General features: G+C 44.3%; 1 protein-coding gene across 2 annotated transcripts; it reads right to left on the reverse strand.

The window, feature by feature from the left end:
- Positions 1-4,508: 4,508 nt before the first annotated feature.
- LOC109907557 (glyceraldehyde-3-phosphate dehydrogenase) lies at positions 4,509-11,087 on the reverse strand. 2 transcript variants are annotated; one of them, XM_020505593.2, is made up of 12 exons: positions 10,903-11,087; positions 10,339-10,384; positions 7,897-7,996; positions 7,678-7,787; positions 7,319-7,409; positions 6,948-7,063; positions 6,621-6,702; positions 6,350-6,501; positions 6,089-6,167; positions 5,848-5,931; positions 5,203-5,300; positions 4,509-4,814 (listed from the first exon to the last, which is right to left on the reverse strand). In XM_020505593.2, exons 2-12 carry the CDS (start codon positions 10,359-10,361, stop codon positions 4,745-4,747), a joined length of 1,005 nt encoding a protein of 334 aa, XP_020361182.1. In that variant the 5' UTR covers positions 10,362-10,384; positions 10,903-11,087; the 3' UTR covers positions 4,509-4,744. The 2 variants fall into 2 exon arrangements, with proteins under 2 accessions (XP_020361182.1, XP_031649529.1); XM_031793669.1 differs by lacking the exon at positions 10,339-10,384 and having other exon boundaries at positions 10,903-11,032.
- Between the last annotated feature and the right edge of the window lie 3,206 nt (positions 11,088-14,293).

The raw sequence follows: 14,293 nt of genomic DNA on the forward strand, positions 1-14,293 counted from the left end.
AGACCCTTCTTCGATAAAACCCACTTTTCCGTTTTACGATACATGCCATCTTTAGGATGATATTTAAGATCAGTGTGTCTTGACTAGACTGAACTTGGGAGAGTTTGGGGTGTGACATTTGATAAATTGATGAGTGACAATATGAAATTGGCTGCATAATCAGAGTCCCTGCAGATATTGTCACTGAATGGAGATTAATTGAAATGACTGGACACAAAGTAGCTTGTTCATCTTTCACCCTACGTTTCAAACCCTTAAGACGAGTAGAGGTGATCTGTCTCTGTGTAGATCGTCTTGGTCTATATGCTACAGATGTCTGAGTATGCAAGAAAAGTGAGTTGACATGAAATTAGGCTTCTCCTCTAAATTGAGCCATCTTCTTTCAGAGCACAGACACATAGGGCCCAGGCGAAGGAAAGGTCAGCCTAAAGGTCAACCATACGGCAGGTAACCTTCTCCATGGTCTGCCATGCTACTGTACAGTATACAGTGCACCCGGCCCGGGGAAGGCCTATATCTTTCTCTTCTTATAGTGTAAATATGTGTGACATTTTGGCAAGGAGGTACCGAGATGCCGGCTGTGGGACCGAGGATAGACGAGGTGACAGTGTATTTTCCCATGGTCTGTTCTGCTAAGTTTGCTTTCCTAATTCCAGAGTAACTCTGTTTGATGTCAATCAGTTATATACTCCAAAAATAGAAAAGGACATTTCCTGATGATAATGTGTGCGCTTGCTCATCCATAGTGAGTATCGGCTACAAGTTATAGCCAATAGGAAGGGGGTTTATTGGGTTGTTTTGGGGGGGGGGGGGTGTCACATATAGTAAAGGCAGGGTGGTGAACGTGGGAAGAGAGAGTTCATTGACCTGGAGGCGATTGCTTGCGAGGGAAAAGGATGCTCAGTTCAGAGTTGAGGAGTTTTTCATGTACTTTCAGTGTAACCAACCCCGGGGTAGCTTTGAGTTCAGGGAATACATGGTTGAAACGTACCTCTCTGCAATTCCGTTCTGTCTCGAGAAGATGTTACAGTGTCATTGTAGCATGGAGCTTTTATGCTCATTTAAAACGGTTACAGTAAATGGTATCAAAAAGCTTTTACGATCAATTTAAGATGTGACTCTACATTTCAACGTAGGTTTGGTGTTTGTTAGAGTAAACGGTTCAAGAGTAGTGGTGAATCCAAAAAGTACTATAGCCTATGGAGCTTCATGCAAATGTGAAATAGTTCTAGGTAAAAAAATATATAAATATGCTTTAAAGATGGTTTGGTCTTTTGTGGCTTAAACGCTTGAAGACTAGTTCTGGGCGGCAGGTATCCTGGCAGTTAGGAGCATTGGGCTAGTAACCAAAAGGTGGATCGAATCCCCGAGTCGACAAGGTAAAAACGGTCCTTCTGCCCCTGAACAAGGCAGTTCAACCCCAACAACAACGGCTCCCCGGGTGACGTGGATGTTAAGGCAGCTCCCTGCAGCTCTCTGATTCAGAGTGGTTGGGTTAAATGCGGAAGCCACGTTTCAGTTGAACGCATTCTGTTATACAACTGACTAGGTATCCCCTTTCCCCAATCAAATGTTTTGACCATGTAACCTATGGCCATTGAAATGCATTGGAATTTACACAAGTATGGTTGTAGTGTGAAACAAATAAACAGTATCAATACGTTTATTTTATTTTTTTAAGTTACTTGACCAGTGCCAGTCTTGACGTTTTAAAGTTGTTTTGGTGTTTGTGGCTTTCCACGGTTATACTGCTACAGGTGGTGGAAGAAAGCAAATGATTACTAGAAAAAAACACATTTCCCGAAGAAAATGTGTGATGCTCGCTTGTCTTTAAGTATTTGTCATGGTGGTGACTGCAGGGGATGTGTTTTTGTACAATAGATATGATTGCCACCATACTGAACGACATTGCAAACAGCTTAGGCTGACTGACTATTGGAGTCAGGACAGAGCTCGCCCTGGTAAGTTTTACTGTCCTCTTCGGCACATGCATCCAACACCCTGTTCGCGTTCTCTTACTTTCAGATGAAATGAAAACATTCCGACAGGTTATGGACGAGCTAGACACGTCTTGAACCTTTAGACATAGCAAGAGTAGACATACACGTGCCATATATGTAGACATAATGCTTAGATAGGCTGTCTAGTTAGTTGCGTAACACACAGGCGAAGGAACGCTCAGCCTTAAATAAAATACGGAAGACAACCTTCTCAATGGTCTGCTACGCTACTGCACTGCAACCGATCCGGGATGGCCTATACATCTCTCTTTGTACAGTTTAAAAGGGTAAGACATTAGGCAAGGCGACCCTGAGAGGCAGGCTGTGGGATCGAGGATAGGGGGGGCCAAAGACTGGGATGGAAGCGTGAGACTGGAAGGGGATGTGATATGAATTAGACTTTGTGAACAGCATCTAATTGGCTCCTGTATTAGAGCGAGGGCTTCTGGGTAGAAGACTGCCATGATGTAATGTGTGGAGGTGTCACCATTCCCCCTCCCCTTATAATTGATTTGATACCTGGTGGTGAGTTATGCAGTCTTACCATTAAAATGTGCAGTCAAATACATATGGCACATTGTGTCAGCTTCTTTAACCACAAGACCTACAACCCAGTATTTCCCCAAAGTTTATTTTGCTAATGTTATATTTCCAGAATAACTTGGTTGATACAAACCAGTTTTATGCTAAATAGACGACACATGATACTAAGGTTAACATTCAGGTAAGTTGTTGAAAAGTTTTATCACTTAACATGTTTGAGGCTAAAACACTTGTTTATGCCTTCAGGTTTGCCCTTGTGTCACTTCTTTTGTCCTCCGGGAGCCAGCTGTCCTGCGTTTAGTTGTGATTACAGGAACTGTTTCAGGAGGCGAGAGTCAGGCATCCTGACAACATGGCCAGTCCACCAGAGCTTGTGTTGAACGGGGGTGGTGGTGACGCTGCGGATGTTTTCCTCAAGGACACTGGTGTGCCGGTCTTCCCAGCTGATCCTCATGTTGCGGAGGCCATCTTTGGTGCTGAGACTCCAGGGCTTTAAGATCCCTGCTGTATGTGGTCCGTACAGTAGGGTAGGGAGCACTAGTGGTTTGTAGACCAGGATTCTGGTTCTGGCTTGGAATGTAGTGATCCTCGGAGACTCTTTTCCTCCGAAGGCTCCAGTGGCACAGCTTAGGTTGGCGGTGGTGTATTTCCGCTTTTGGAGGAGAGAAGGCTGCCATGTTAGGGAACGTGGATTGAGCAGCAGACACTGAGGAAGTCTGCAGACACCACCTGAAGGATGAGGGAGTTGTGAAAAATATATCTTTACTCCTCCCTTGTGTCGGAGCTTAGACATGGCAGTGTGTATTTGAGGCCCAGGACATGAGTAGGAAAAACTTGGGCCCTTTCCGATGCGCTTACAGAACTTATCCTTACTTCCTCCCCCTTCTTGAAGAATTCTCTGATCTGACATGTGAAAGCAATGCAGAGGAAAGCTTGCACACACACCAATCCAGTTGTCATAGTGATTTCAAGAAACTAATGAGCGGTAAATTTCCCAAAATAACCAGGTTTTGAACTTTGTGCATTACGTCACACTGACTTTTATCCTCAAGTCCATTTGGTGGAACCACAACTGGTGGAAAAGGTCTCTTTATGCAGATTTGAATATTTGCAGGATTTTTTTTTTGATGGAAACCGCTATAGAGAAGCATTGGAGAACACTGGACTTTCAGTTGATTTAGTAAATTGACACCAACCCTAGTTGCCACTAACATAGGATATTGATTGGGAGACTTACTTGCCTGGCTACCTAAACTGATTTGCGCGACCAGCAAAACATTTGGATCCGAGCACCTCCCGACACGTCAAATTGGTCCAGAATGGGTAAAGCAGCAGTTTAAAAAAAACGTGCCATTGGCTTTGATACTCTGTTAGAGATGATCCCGTCGCTGATTACTTTTGTACAACACCCCTCGTACTCCTCACCACAAACAATGTCAGTCTAACCAATGTCGCAAACAGAGCTTCCGTCTTCACAAGACTGATTGTCAGGTCAACCAAACAAGGGGCACACGGAAGCCATACCAGTCAGCTTGCCGCAGGTCCTAGTTCCCTTTAGATCCACACTATTTCAAGCAAAATGGGGCTTAAATGTAAACATTAAAAGAACCTGTCCAATACTGTGGTTCATCTTAACTTATTTATTTTAACTCATAGCAAATTGGGTGTGTCGACGTTAGACCAGCTCCATACGACGGCTTAAGAATTGATTCCACTAGTGAAAAGCAGTATACAAATCTTATCCATCACTGGTGATAAAAACCCATTAAAGAATAATTTCTCATTGAATGGTTCGTACCACAGCCTGTTCTGGCTGGCACATCTCTCCAGCTTATCGGAGGGAACGTTTGTGTTCTGTGACAGGATGAAGTGTGGGGTAGAGACATTTGTTAAACACTGTTCCATTGCAAAAATGTTTCAGAACAGTTGCGTGCCGTAATGAACATGTGCTCTGGAAGAATGAGATGATTGTTCAATAACAGGACTTTTATTGTGAAGGAGTGCAAATTAAGCCAGTGTAGTAAACAGAAATATTCTGCATGCAAAAATACTCAATCCTCACTGAACAGAACAGAGGTGTGACTTATAAAAATGTTCCCATTGAGTTGAGTTCACTACAGGCTCTCTGGCAGCGGACTGGTGGGGTGTCCGTTCAGGAGAAGGAAGAGGTCGTGATTGGTTGGAAGTGTGGTGTGGAAACTTTACTCCTTGGAGGCCATGTGCAGACACAGGTCAACAACACGGTTGCTGTAGCCAAACTCATTGTCGTACCTATAGAAGACAGAAGTTTCAAAATTCACAAAAACCTACAATCACAGGAAAGCTAAGGCCATACTAAATGTTAATTAATGTGGCGATCAAGTTCAAACATTGTTTTTCTTCTCCAAAATGTGTTAAGTTTATTTAATAAGCCCTTTTGTTAATTGAATGTTTGTTTCCTGGTTTAGATCCTGGCAAGGTATCAATTTGTTGATGGAAACTAACAAATCAAAGGCAAGTTTCAGTGTTCCTCAAAGCACATATACTGCCCCTTGTAATATTTTTAACAGTTGCAACATTCACTGCAATTGCAAATGATGCACAGCTTTACATGTCGATAAAACGCTGGAGTCGGTGGACACCTGGTGTGAGCCCAATGTGTAGGTTCCTGCGTACATACCATGAGACCAGCTTGACAAAGTGGTCGTTGAGGGCAATGCCTGCGCCGGCGTCAAAGATTGAGGAGCGGCAGTCGCCGTTGAAGTCTGTGGACACCACCTGAGGGGGCGCAACAAGTTTTAGTGGAAACGATTAACCATCACTAGCGCTCGCTAGACTTGCCACTTAAGACATTTCAGCCTATGACCTCGAGGCCCATGTCATAGGAGTAGAGAGAGGCTGCCTTGTGTCCCAATCACTCCTTTCCCCTGAAGTGTACTCTACGTCCATGCATTTGATGTGTTCCAGAACTAGCACAACTTGTTCAAATTGTCACCTAATCAAGTGCCTCTTTAAATCAGCTGTGGAATACACCAAATGTGGCCTGGCTGGGGTGCTCTAGGCCAAGGTTCCCCAAACGTTTTGTTTGTCAACCTAACACAGCAGATTCAAATAAAGTGTGATGAATTGGTTATGAGAGTCAGCTGTGTAGTGCTAGGGCAAAAAACAAGGTGTACACAGGGTGGGGGGGGGGGGCTCAGGACAGATCAGGAAACCCTGATCTAGATTCATCTGATGACTTTAAATTCATGGGAAGTAGTGTACAAGTGCACACTTCAAGAAAAGGACAGATTGGGACACAAGGTTGTAATAGGGAAATATTTACCTGGTCTTCTGTGTATCCCAGAATTCCCTTCATGGGTCCTTCAGCAGCAGCCTTGATGACCTTCTTGATCTCGTCATAAGGCGCCTAAAGCAGAAGAGCGAACATGTAAAAAAAATAAAAAAATAAAAGATAAAAATGTATGAGGTGCCAGTTGCTGTAATGCTGGTAACTTGCACCAAGATCCCAGTTGAACCTCTACGAGACATTAGCAACGTTTTTATACTTTTGTTGGGAGACTTACGGCCTTCTCAAGACGGACAGTCAGGTCAACCACGGACACATTGGGAGTGGGGACACGGAAGGCCATGCCAGTTAGCTTGCTGTGGGTCAGAAAGACACAAAAGGTTCAGGATCCACACCATTACGAGCACAAAGTGGGCCTAAAATGATTTATTCAAAAAACAAAACCCTAGTAAAAAGCACTAAGGCTATATAAATCTCAGTAGTTGACTATGATATCAAACCTCCATTAAAAAAACGATTGTCCCGGATTGGTTCATACCCATTCAGCTCGGGGATAACCTTGCTCACGGCCTTGGCGGCGCCGGTGGATGCGGGGATAATGTTCTGGCTGGCACCACGTCCATCTCTCCACAGCTTACCGGAGGGCCCGTCAACGGTCTTCTGTGTGGCTGTGACGGCGTGAACTGTGCTCTGTGGGGGGGGGGGGGGGGCGACGTCAACGACAGTAGTCCATGCATGGTTCAAGGAGCACCACTAAGATTAAAGGACACATTAAATAAAGTCAACACTGAATGAAGATCCATTCTTACCATGAGACCCTCAACGATGCCAAAGTTGTCGTTGATAACCTTGGCGATGGGAGCCAGGCAGTTAGTTGTGCAGGAGGCGTTGCTGTGAGGACATAGAAAGTGTTAACATGACACTAACAAATATTTAATGATTAAACATTGTGCCACCAACTCATAAAATAATCCGCTGACATTACTTTGAATTGAAAGTGTATTACTCAGGACTGACGGAGTGAGAATACAGCACACTGCATACGTGTTTGTTTCAGCCATTCTTTGTACAAGTCATAATTTGGCCACAGGGAATGACCAACGCTCCTTAAAAAGGTAACGCAACAGGAGGCTCACCTGACAACCTTCAGGGAGTTGTCGTACTTCTCGTGGTTGACGCCCATCACGAACATGGGTGCGTCGGCGCTGGGGGCGGAGATGATGACCCTCTTGGCACCTCCCTGCAGATGAGCCTGTGGTGGGTGGTTGGGATGAGGGCAAAGGTCAAGTTTGTGGAAATGCAAAGCTACTGAATGAACTAAGCCAGCCAACCTTTAGCACATAGCAGAAAAAGACATATGAAATGCTAAAAAAAAAAAGGGGTCGTAATTGAAAGTGGGGTCACACTGCATAACATGCCTACCAGAATAATGAACGCACACCAAATCACTAACGACCTAAACATGTGACCATGGCCTTCCTACTTGCTAGTGAACGGAGGTACTTACAGAGGCCTTCTCGATGGTGGTGAACACACCAGTCGACTCGACGACGTAGTCCGCGCCAGCCTCGCCCCACTTGATGGCGGTGGGGTCCCTCCTGAAGAACGCAACGAGATGAAGTTGGGGTTAAACTACAAAGCTAGCGTTCCAATTACAGAAGTAGAAGGTTTCAATGCGTGTGAAACCCATAGGCATAATATACCTGTTCTATCCTACTAGAGCACTCGGTCAATTGGGCAGTTTCCCAGAACCAGAGAGGAATCTCTTGTAGTCCACCACTAAGCTTAATATGGGTGCACAAAAGCATCCAAATGTGTCATTTGAACCAATGTACCTAAAGAATAAGTCAAGGGAAACCCACTCACTCATGGAAAACTGTGATGTGCAGATTGCCAATGATCAACTTTCCACCTTCCTGCTTCACTTCGCTGTCCTTCCAAACACCGTGGGTGGAGTCATACTTGAACATGTAGACCTATGGAACAGGGGCAGGACTTTAAAGCCAGTAAGTGATGGTACAGTAAACACGAGCAGCTAAAACTGGTTTATGTGTACTGCATTTCTTAACGCAGTATGACGTTCACCATGTAGTCCAGGTCAATGAAGGGGTCATTGATGGCGACGACCTCAACCTTGCCGCCCTTGGCAGCGGCACGGGTCACCAGACGCCCAATACGCCCAAATCTGAGAGGAGAAAGAGTCTTACAGTTAATCCTCATGTATCATATTACCACACCGGCATGCGGCAGGAGCCCTAAACTGACATGTCTGATGACAGCTCTACAACACCTGCCAACCTTGACATTTGGAGCCCAGAGCCTTTGTTTATGCCCAATATGGTTGGGTTGGTGCAGCGTGACCAGAAATGAGAAGTGCGGGGTTGAGGACAAATTGGAAAAGCAGGTTAAAGACTCATCTGTTTAAGCTTGGTTGGCCTGTGCAGTTAAAGGGACATTACCCTCAAATCATAGCTTTTTTTAATACACTGAACAAAATGCAACATGTAAAGTGTTGGTCCCATGTTTCATGTGCTGAAATATGACAGCAGTAATGCTCCATAGACACAAAAAGCTTTTGTAAAACGGTGCACAAATTTGTTTACATCACTCTGAGCATTTTAGCCTTTGTCAAGATAATCCATCCACCTGACAGGTGTGGCATAATAAGCAGATGATTAAACAGCATGATCATTACACAGGGGCACCTTGTGCTGGGGACACTAAAAGGCAACTCTAAAATGTGCCACAGATGTCACAAGCCGAGGGAGCATGCAATTGTTATAACTGCAGGAATGCCCACCAGAGCTGTTGGCAGAGAATTTCTACCATAAGCCACCGCCAACGTAATTTTCAAGAATTTGGCAGTACGTCCAATCAGCCTTAACCACGTCAACACAGGACCTCTAAATCCGGTTTCTTCACCTGTGGGATAGTCTGAGGGGAGGGTGGGGTGCTGAGGAGTCGGTCTTAAAGCCTTTTTGTGGGGGATAACTGATTGGCTAGGCCTAGCTCCCCAATGGGTGGGCTTGGCTTCCAAGTGGGTGGGTTTATGCCCTCCCAGGAAAACCCATGGCTGCGCCGCTGACCAGTCATGTGAAATCCATAGACCGGTGCCCAATTTATTGATTTCAGTTAACTAATTTCCTTATGACCTATAACTCAGCAAAAATTTTGAAATAGTTGGGTTCATATTTTTGTTCAGTATAGCTTAATGTACATCTTGCCATCAGTTGTGTAGATGGTTTCAGCATAAATTGGGTGAATAGTTAAGAGCAATCCACATGGGACTGCTCCCTTACGTGAAATTAACGAAGTCTGATGGTTACAGTTTTAACTCTGGCTGATTACTGATAGGGTCACATTGGTCAAATACTGTGAATGTTGGAGACTTGAGTTGCAGTCAGTGGCTGAGAAAAGCCTAGACACCACTGAAATACAAGGTAAACTGGATTACAGTCTAGAATTGTTTTAAATACCAATTTAAAAACAGAAAAGTCCATTCCTGGGCAGCTGAAATAACTTCTATTTACATAACATTAGCAGCCAATTACTTCACAGATTTGTCTTGTGATATATACAGACCAATCAAGTTCAGAGGGGATGATAAATCCCTGTGACTGAGGATTCAGTGTAACTCATAAGGATCACCACAATATTTAACGCATTTGGACTTTGCACAGTGACAGACACCCCCAGCTGAAAGGGTGTTCTGTTCACAGGGGTCAATGTATTGACCACCAAAGGGGTCAATGTATTGACCACCAAAGGGGTCAAAGTGCATCAGGACTAAAAACAAGGTGAAAAACAAGTAGCCTATTTGGCAACAGGTCAATGAAGAGGTCAATGAGCCAGTCAAATTGGCATTGTGGAGCAAATTCCTTGCTATCCTTTACCATTAACAAGCAATTTGTTCTAGTCAATGAAGTTTTGTATGACTTAAAACAATTTTATGGGTCTTATGACATAGGCTTTAAGGGAACTGAACAGTCACGAGGATCGATGGCGCTCACTGTTAAGAGTTTAGTTTCTTTACTGTATATAGGTCAATCAGCACATTAGTGTCCCAGATTAGAAATGGGCATCATTACAGATTGATTATGGGAAAGGGCTTATAGCAATCGTATCTTCCGGCAGTCTATTGGTCAAATAAAGGCTCAAAGGATAAGATTGGTCAAAGAACAAAAAAAGGGTACTTTAGCTGACAAGGTTAGCAGGATATTAATAGATAGAATAAAGGAATGTGACAGCTGAGAAGATATGAGAGAGAGAGAGAGCACTGTAGAGGCGCTGTGACACCCAAACTATAAATAAGTAGAGAATGGACATGATAAGTGTCCAGACCAGGCTTGTGAACTAGTAGTTACAGTATAGCATGAGCTTTCCTCCAACTTGGTTCCAAAGTACACAAACTGTCAAGGGATTTGTGCAACACATGCCTGGGTCACTTCTGTGACATTTTGAACTCTCCTCTAGTTCTGATTGAAAACCAGTCATTTCTTTAAAAGGTATTGACAAAAAGCAGGTTACCCATTGATCCCAATCTTCACCATTTTGCCTGATATGGTATAGTCCTCTGAAAGTAAAACAAATTAAAACCAACAAGTAGGAGTAGAATGCACATTGATGTCAGCATTTCACAAACTTGGTTTTTGTTCTAGTAGTAGACAGACAATTCAAATGATCAACTCAACATGCTTTGATTAAGCCATTTGAAATCAGCTGTGTAGTGTTACGGAAAAAACAAAACGTGCACTACTTTGGGTCCCCAGGACTGAGTTTGGGAAACACTGACATAATAAATATATATAAAAAATTAAATGGCCATAAAATCTGTGTCATCTATCAGCAGTGTTTTGTTAATGTACACAGTTGACATAAATCATGCAAAACGTTGAGAAAATGTACTAAGTCTGCATGCACAGAAAACACATAGGTTAGCCCAAAGTCAAAAGACAGCTATTCAAAACACCATGTACGCCTAGGACTACACTGCACAGTGCGTAAATTACATACAATTAAAGGCATACTTGAAACTGTCAATTAAAGTTGGTTTTGGAAAGCATAAAAGAGCAAATAAAGTTTTTAAAGTACCGTTCTTGTATAGCCTCTGTCTGTCCACTTGTTCGAAAGGGGAAGCGGGGACGAGTAAAGGTGCGCTCGCATTTTATCTTCCCATTGAGTCCGTGGACACGCCTCCGCGTGCGCACGCCCGGTCAGAATGTCAAGGTCGTAGTGGTTTGTCAATCTGCAGTAAATACGGAACAAACAACCTGCAGCGTTCATTTGGACGGTGTGGACAGTCGTGCCTTGTACCCTCCATTATGATTGTTTTTGGTTAGATTGGCAGCATTGCAACTGGGCGCATCTTGGCAAAACATATATGTTCTCATTAGCAGCCTAATTTGATATTGCATTAATATTGTAACGACCCTGGGTTTATAAGCGCGGATATCGACTCTGCAGTTCGAGCATGCTTTTTGCGGCACAGTCGATAGCGCGCTGGACTTTGGGCTACAAGGTCGAGAGTTCGAGACCTGCTCCCTGCCTGTTTCATTACAGGCTCGTGGTAATGACTGGATCGGAATTGGTGGAATGGTATCAAATACATGAAACACATGGTTTTCATTTGTTTGATGCCATTCCATTACCCCCGTTCCAGACATTATTATGACCCGTCCATCCCTCTGCTGCCTCCTGTGGCCTGGACAGGTATTTTATGTATCAGCTAACCACATCATATGTTATAGCAATCTGTCAGTCTGACACAGTCGATGACGTGACAAGCAACCATTGGTTGATGCATGCAATGTCTGAGCAGGGGAAAGCAGCCATTGAGATGAGCGAAATGCAAGACTTCGCTCTCACACAGTTACACACAGTATCCACTTGACAGGTGTGGCATAACAAGAAGCTGATTAAAACGGCATGACCATTACACAGGTGCACCTTGTGCTGGGGACAATAAAAGGCAGTTTTGTCATACAACACAACGCCACAGACGTCTCATGTTGTGAGGGAGTGTGCAATTGGCATGCTGACTGCAGGAATGTCCACCAAAGCTGTTGGCAGAGAATGTTAATTTCTCTACCATAAGCCACCTCCAACATAGTTTTAGAGAATTTGGCTGTACGTCCAACTGGGCCTCACAGCCCAGGACCTCCTCATCAGGCTTCTTCACCTGTGGGATCGTCAGAGACCAGCCACCCAGACAGCTGATGAAACTGGGTTTGCACAACTGAAGACTTGATGCACAAACTGTCAGAAACTTCTCAGGGAAGCTCATCTGCATGTTCATTGTCCTCACCAGGATCTTGACCTGACTGCAGTTCGGTGTCGTAACTGACTTCAGTGGGCAAATGCTCACCTTCGATGGCCACTGGCACGCTGAAGAAGCATGCTCTTCACAGATGAATCCAGGTTTCAACTGTACTGAGCAGCATGCTAGCAGATACCCATAGACTTCCAGTCATTGTGCTAGCATTGGCTCACAAAACTACCTCTAACTTCCATCATACTGGACACTGAGACATAAAAATGGTACCCACAAGTTCATCTGACGCTGGGGAAGTACATAAAGGGCATCATGGACTAAATCCCGAAGTATCCATTTAAGGTCACTACATTACCCTGTGTCCCCACGCTTCTCTATGCCAGATCCCTCACATGTACACGTCTCTCCGGAGGCCTCACGGGCTCCATCCCACTTCTGACACCAACACAGCAAATTTTGAGGGTAGTGTGGCGATTCTCGCTATTTGAGCTACGTCACAATTCCCACCAAGTGGGTTAACTGTATTCGTGCAATGTGTAGGGTTTCACACCAGCGACCCAGGTTCACTTCCCTTCCCCGCTGTTCGCTACACTGGTCAGAAGTGGGATAGCCCTACTAGCTTAAATAACAAAAGGGCAGAGAAGGAATTACAGTTAATGCCAACAGGCGTTTTAATGTTACACAGCGGGGTAACGGAAGCTGCATAAAACAACAAACCTAGCCATAACTCACAGTCCAGCGGGAGGTATTCCCTCAGAGAGATAATAATGAGAGAACAAAATGGGGCTCTTCCCCTAGCTATTGCCGCGTTCAAAACAACTGGGAACTTGAAAATCTCTGACTTCTGACTTCAGTGCGTTCAAAACAACTGGGAACTCGAAAATCTCTGACTTCTGACTTCAGTGCGTTCTAAACAACTGGGAACTGGAAAAAACTAGCTCCGACAGAGAAGAATCGACTTGAACGGTCATCCAACTCGACTTTCCAACCTGAAGATCACTGATGTCATGATTTGACCTCGTATTTATTCAAGTTCCCAGTTGTTCTGAGTATGGCATATATCCCTACAGAACCTACGCCTCTGTAACCAATGTGAAATGGCTAGCTAGTTAGCGGTGGTGCGCGCTAATAGTGTTTCAATCGGGGACGTCACTCGCTCTGAGACCTTGCTTTGCAAGGGCTGTGGCTTTTGTGGAGCGATGGGTAACGGTGCTTCGATGGTGGCTGTTATTGATGTGTGCAGAGGGTCCCTGGTTCAAGGCGAGGAGAGGGACGGAAGCTACACTGTTACACCTCCCCCTTTCCGATGACTATGACAACCCCATAAACAATTAAAGTGATTGCTGCTGCCAGTCCAGGGCAGCTTCTGCCCAACCTTAACATAGCCTATTAAGACATTGATAAGATTTCATAAAACATTTATATTTCCATATCACAGAAAATATCCATGGTAAAGTTGTGCCTGCCTTTTGGTGTCGCCTTACCAAAATGTCACCCTCTTTGACATGATAAATCTATATAAATAGAGAGATATAGGCCATCCCAGGGTGCAGTGTATATGTATTCAGTAGCTTGGCAGATTATGAGAAGGTCATCTGCCATATTTTTAGGTTGACCTTTACTTTGCCTATGTGATTGAACTACTGCAAGGGTTCAAATGTGGGGTGCTGGAGAGCTACCACAGGCCTATTGCTTGTCATTTCAACTCATCTCCATTCAGTGAGTGACCATATTTGCAGAGACATTGATGTTCATTGTGCCTGCAGCCAAATTTCATATTGATACTCATCAATTTGTCAATTACAACACTCTCCCAACACTCACATTCTCCCAAGTTCAGTCTAGTCAAGACATGTTGATGTTGGAAGCTCAAATAACATCCTAAAAATGGAACACATCAAGAGCCAGAAAGGACTGTGCCAATTTCATTTTCCATGTGGGTTTTATCGAATGTATGTGACCATGATAGAGTGGTTCTGGAGCAAAGACCAGCGTTTGACCCTGAAGGAATGGCGTTGGAAGGCTTTGGTGCAATGGATACCCTAAGGCACATGCGTCAAACTCATTCCACGGAAGGCCGAGCGTCTGCAGGTTTTCCCTCCTCCCTTGTACTTGATTGATGAAATAAGGTGACCAAATTGGTAAGGAACTCCCCTCACCTGGTTGCCTGGGTCTTAATTGTAAGGGAAAAAAATCCAGAAACCTGCAGAC

Source organism: Oncorhynchus kisutch, linkage group LG17 (genome assembly GCF_002021735.2).
Source record: "Oncorhynchus kisutch isolate 150728-3 linkage group LG17, Okis_V2, whole genome shotgun sequence".
NCBI classification, from domain to species: Eukaryota; Metazoa; Chordata; class Actinopteri; order Salmoniformes; family Salmonidae; genus Oncorhynchus; species Oncorhynchus kisutch.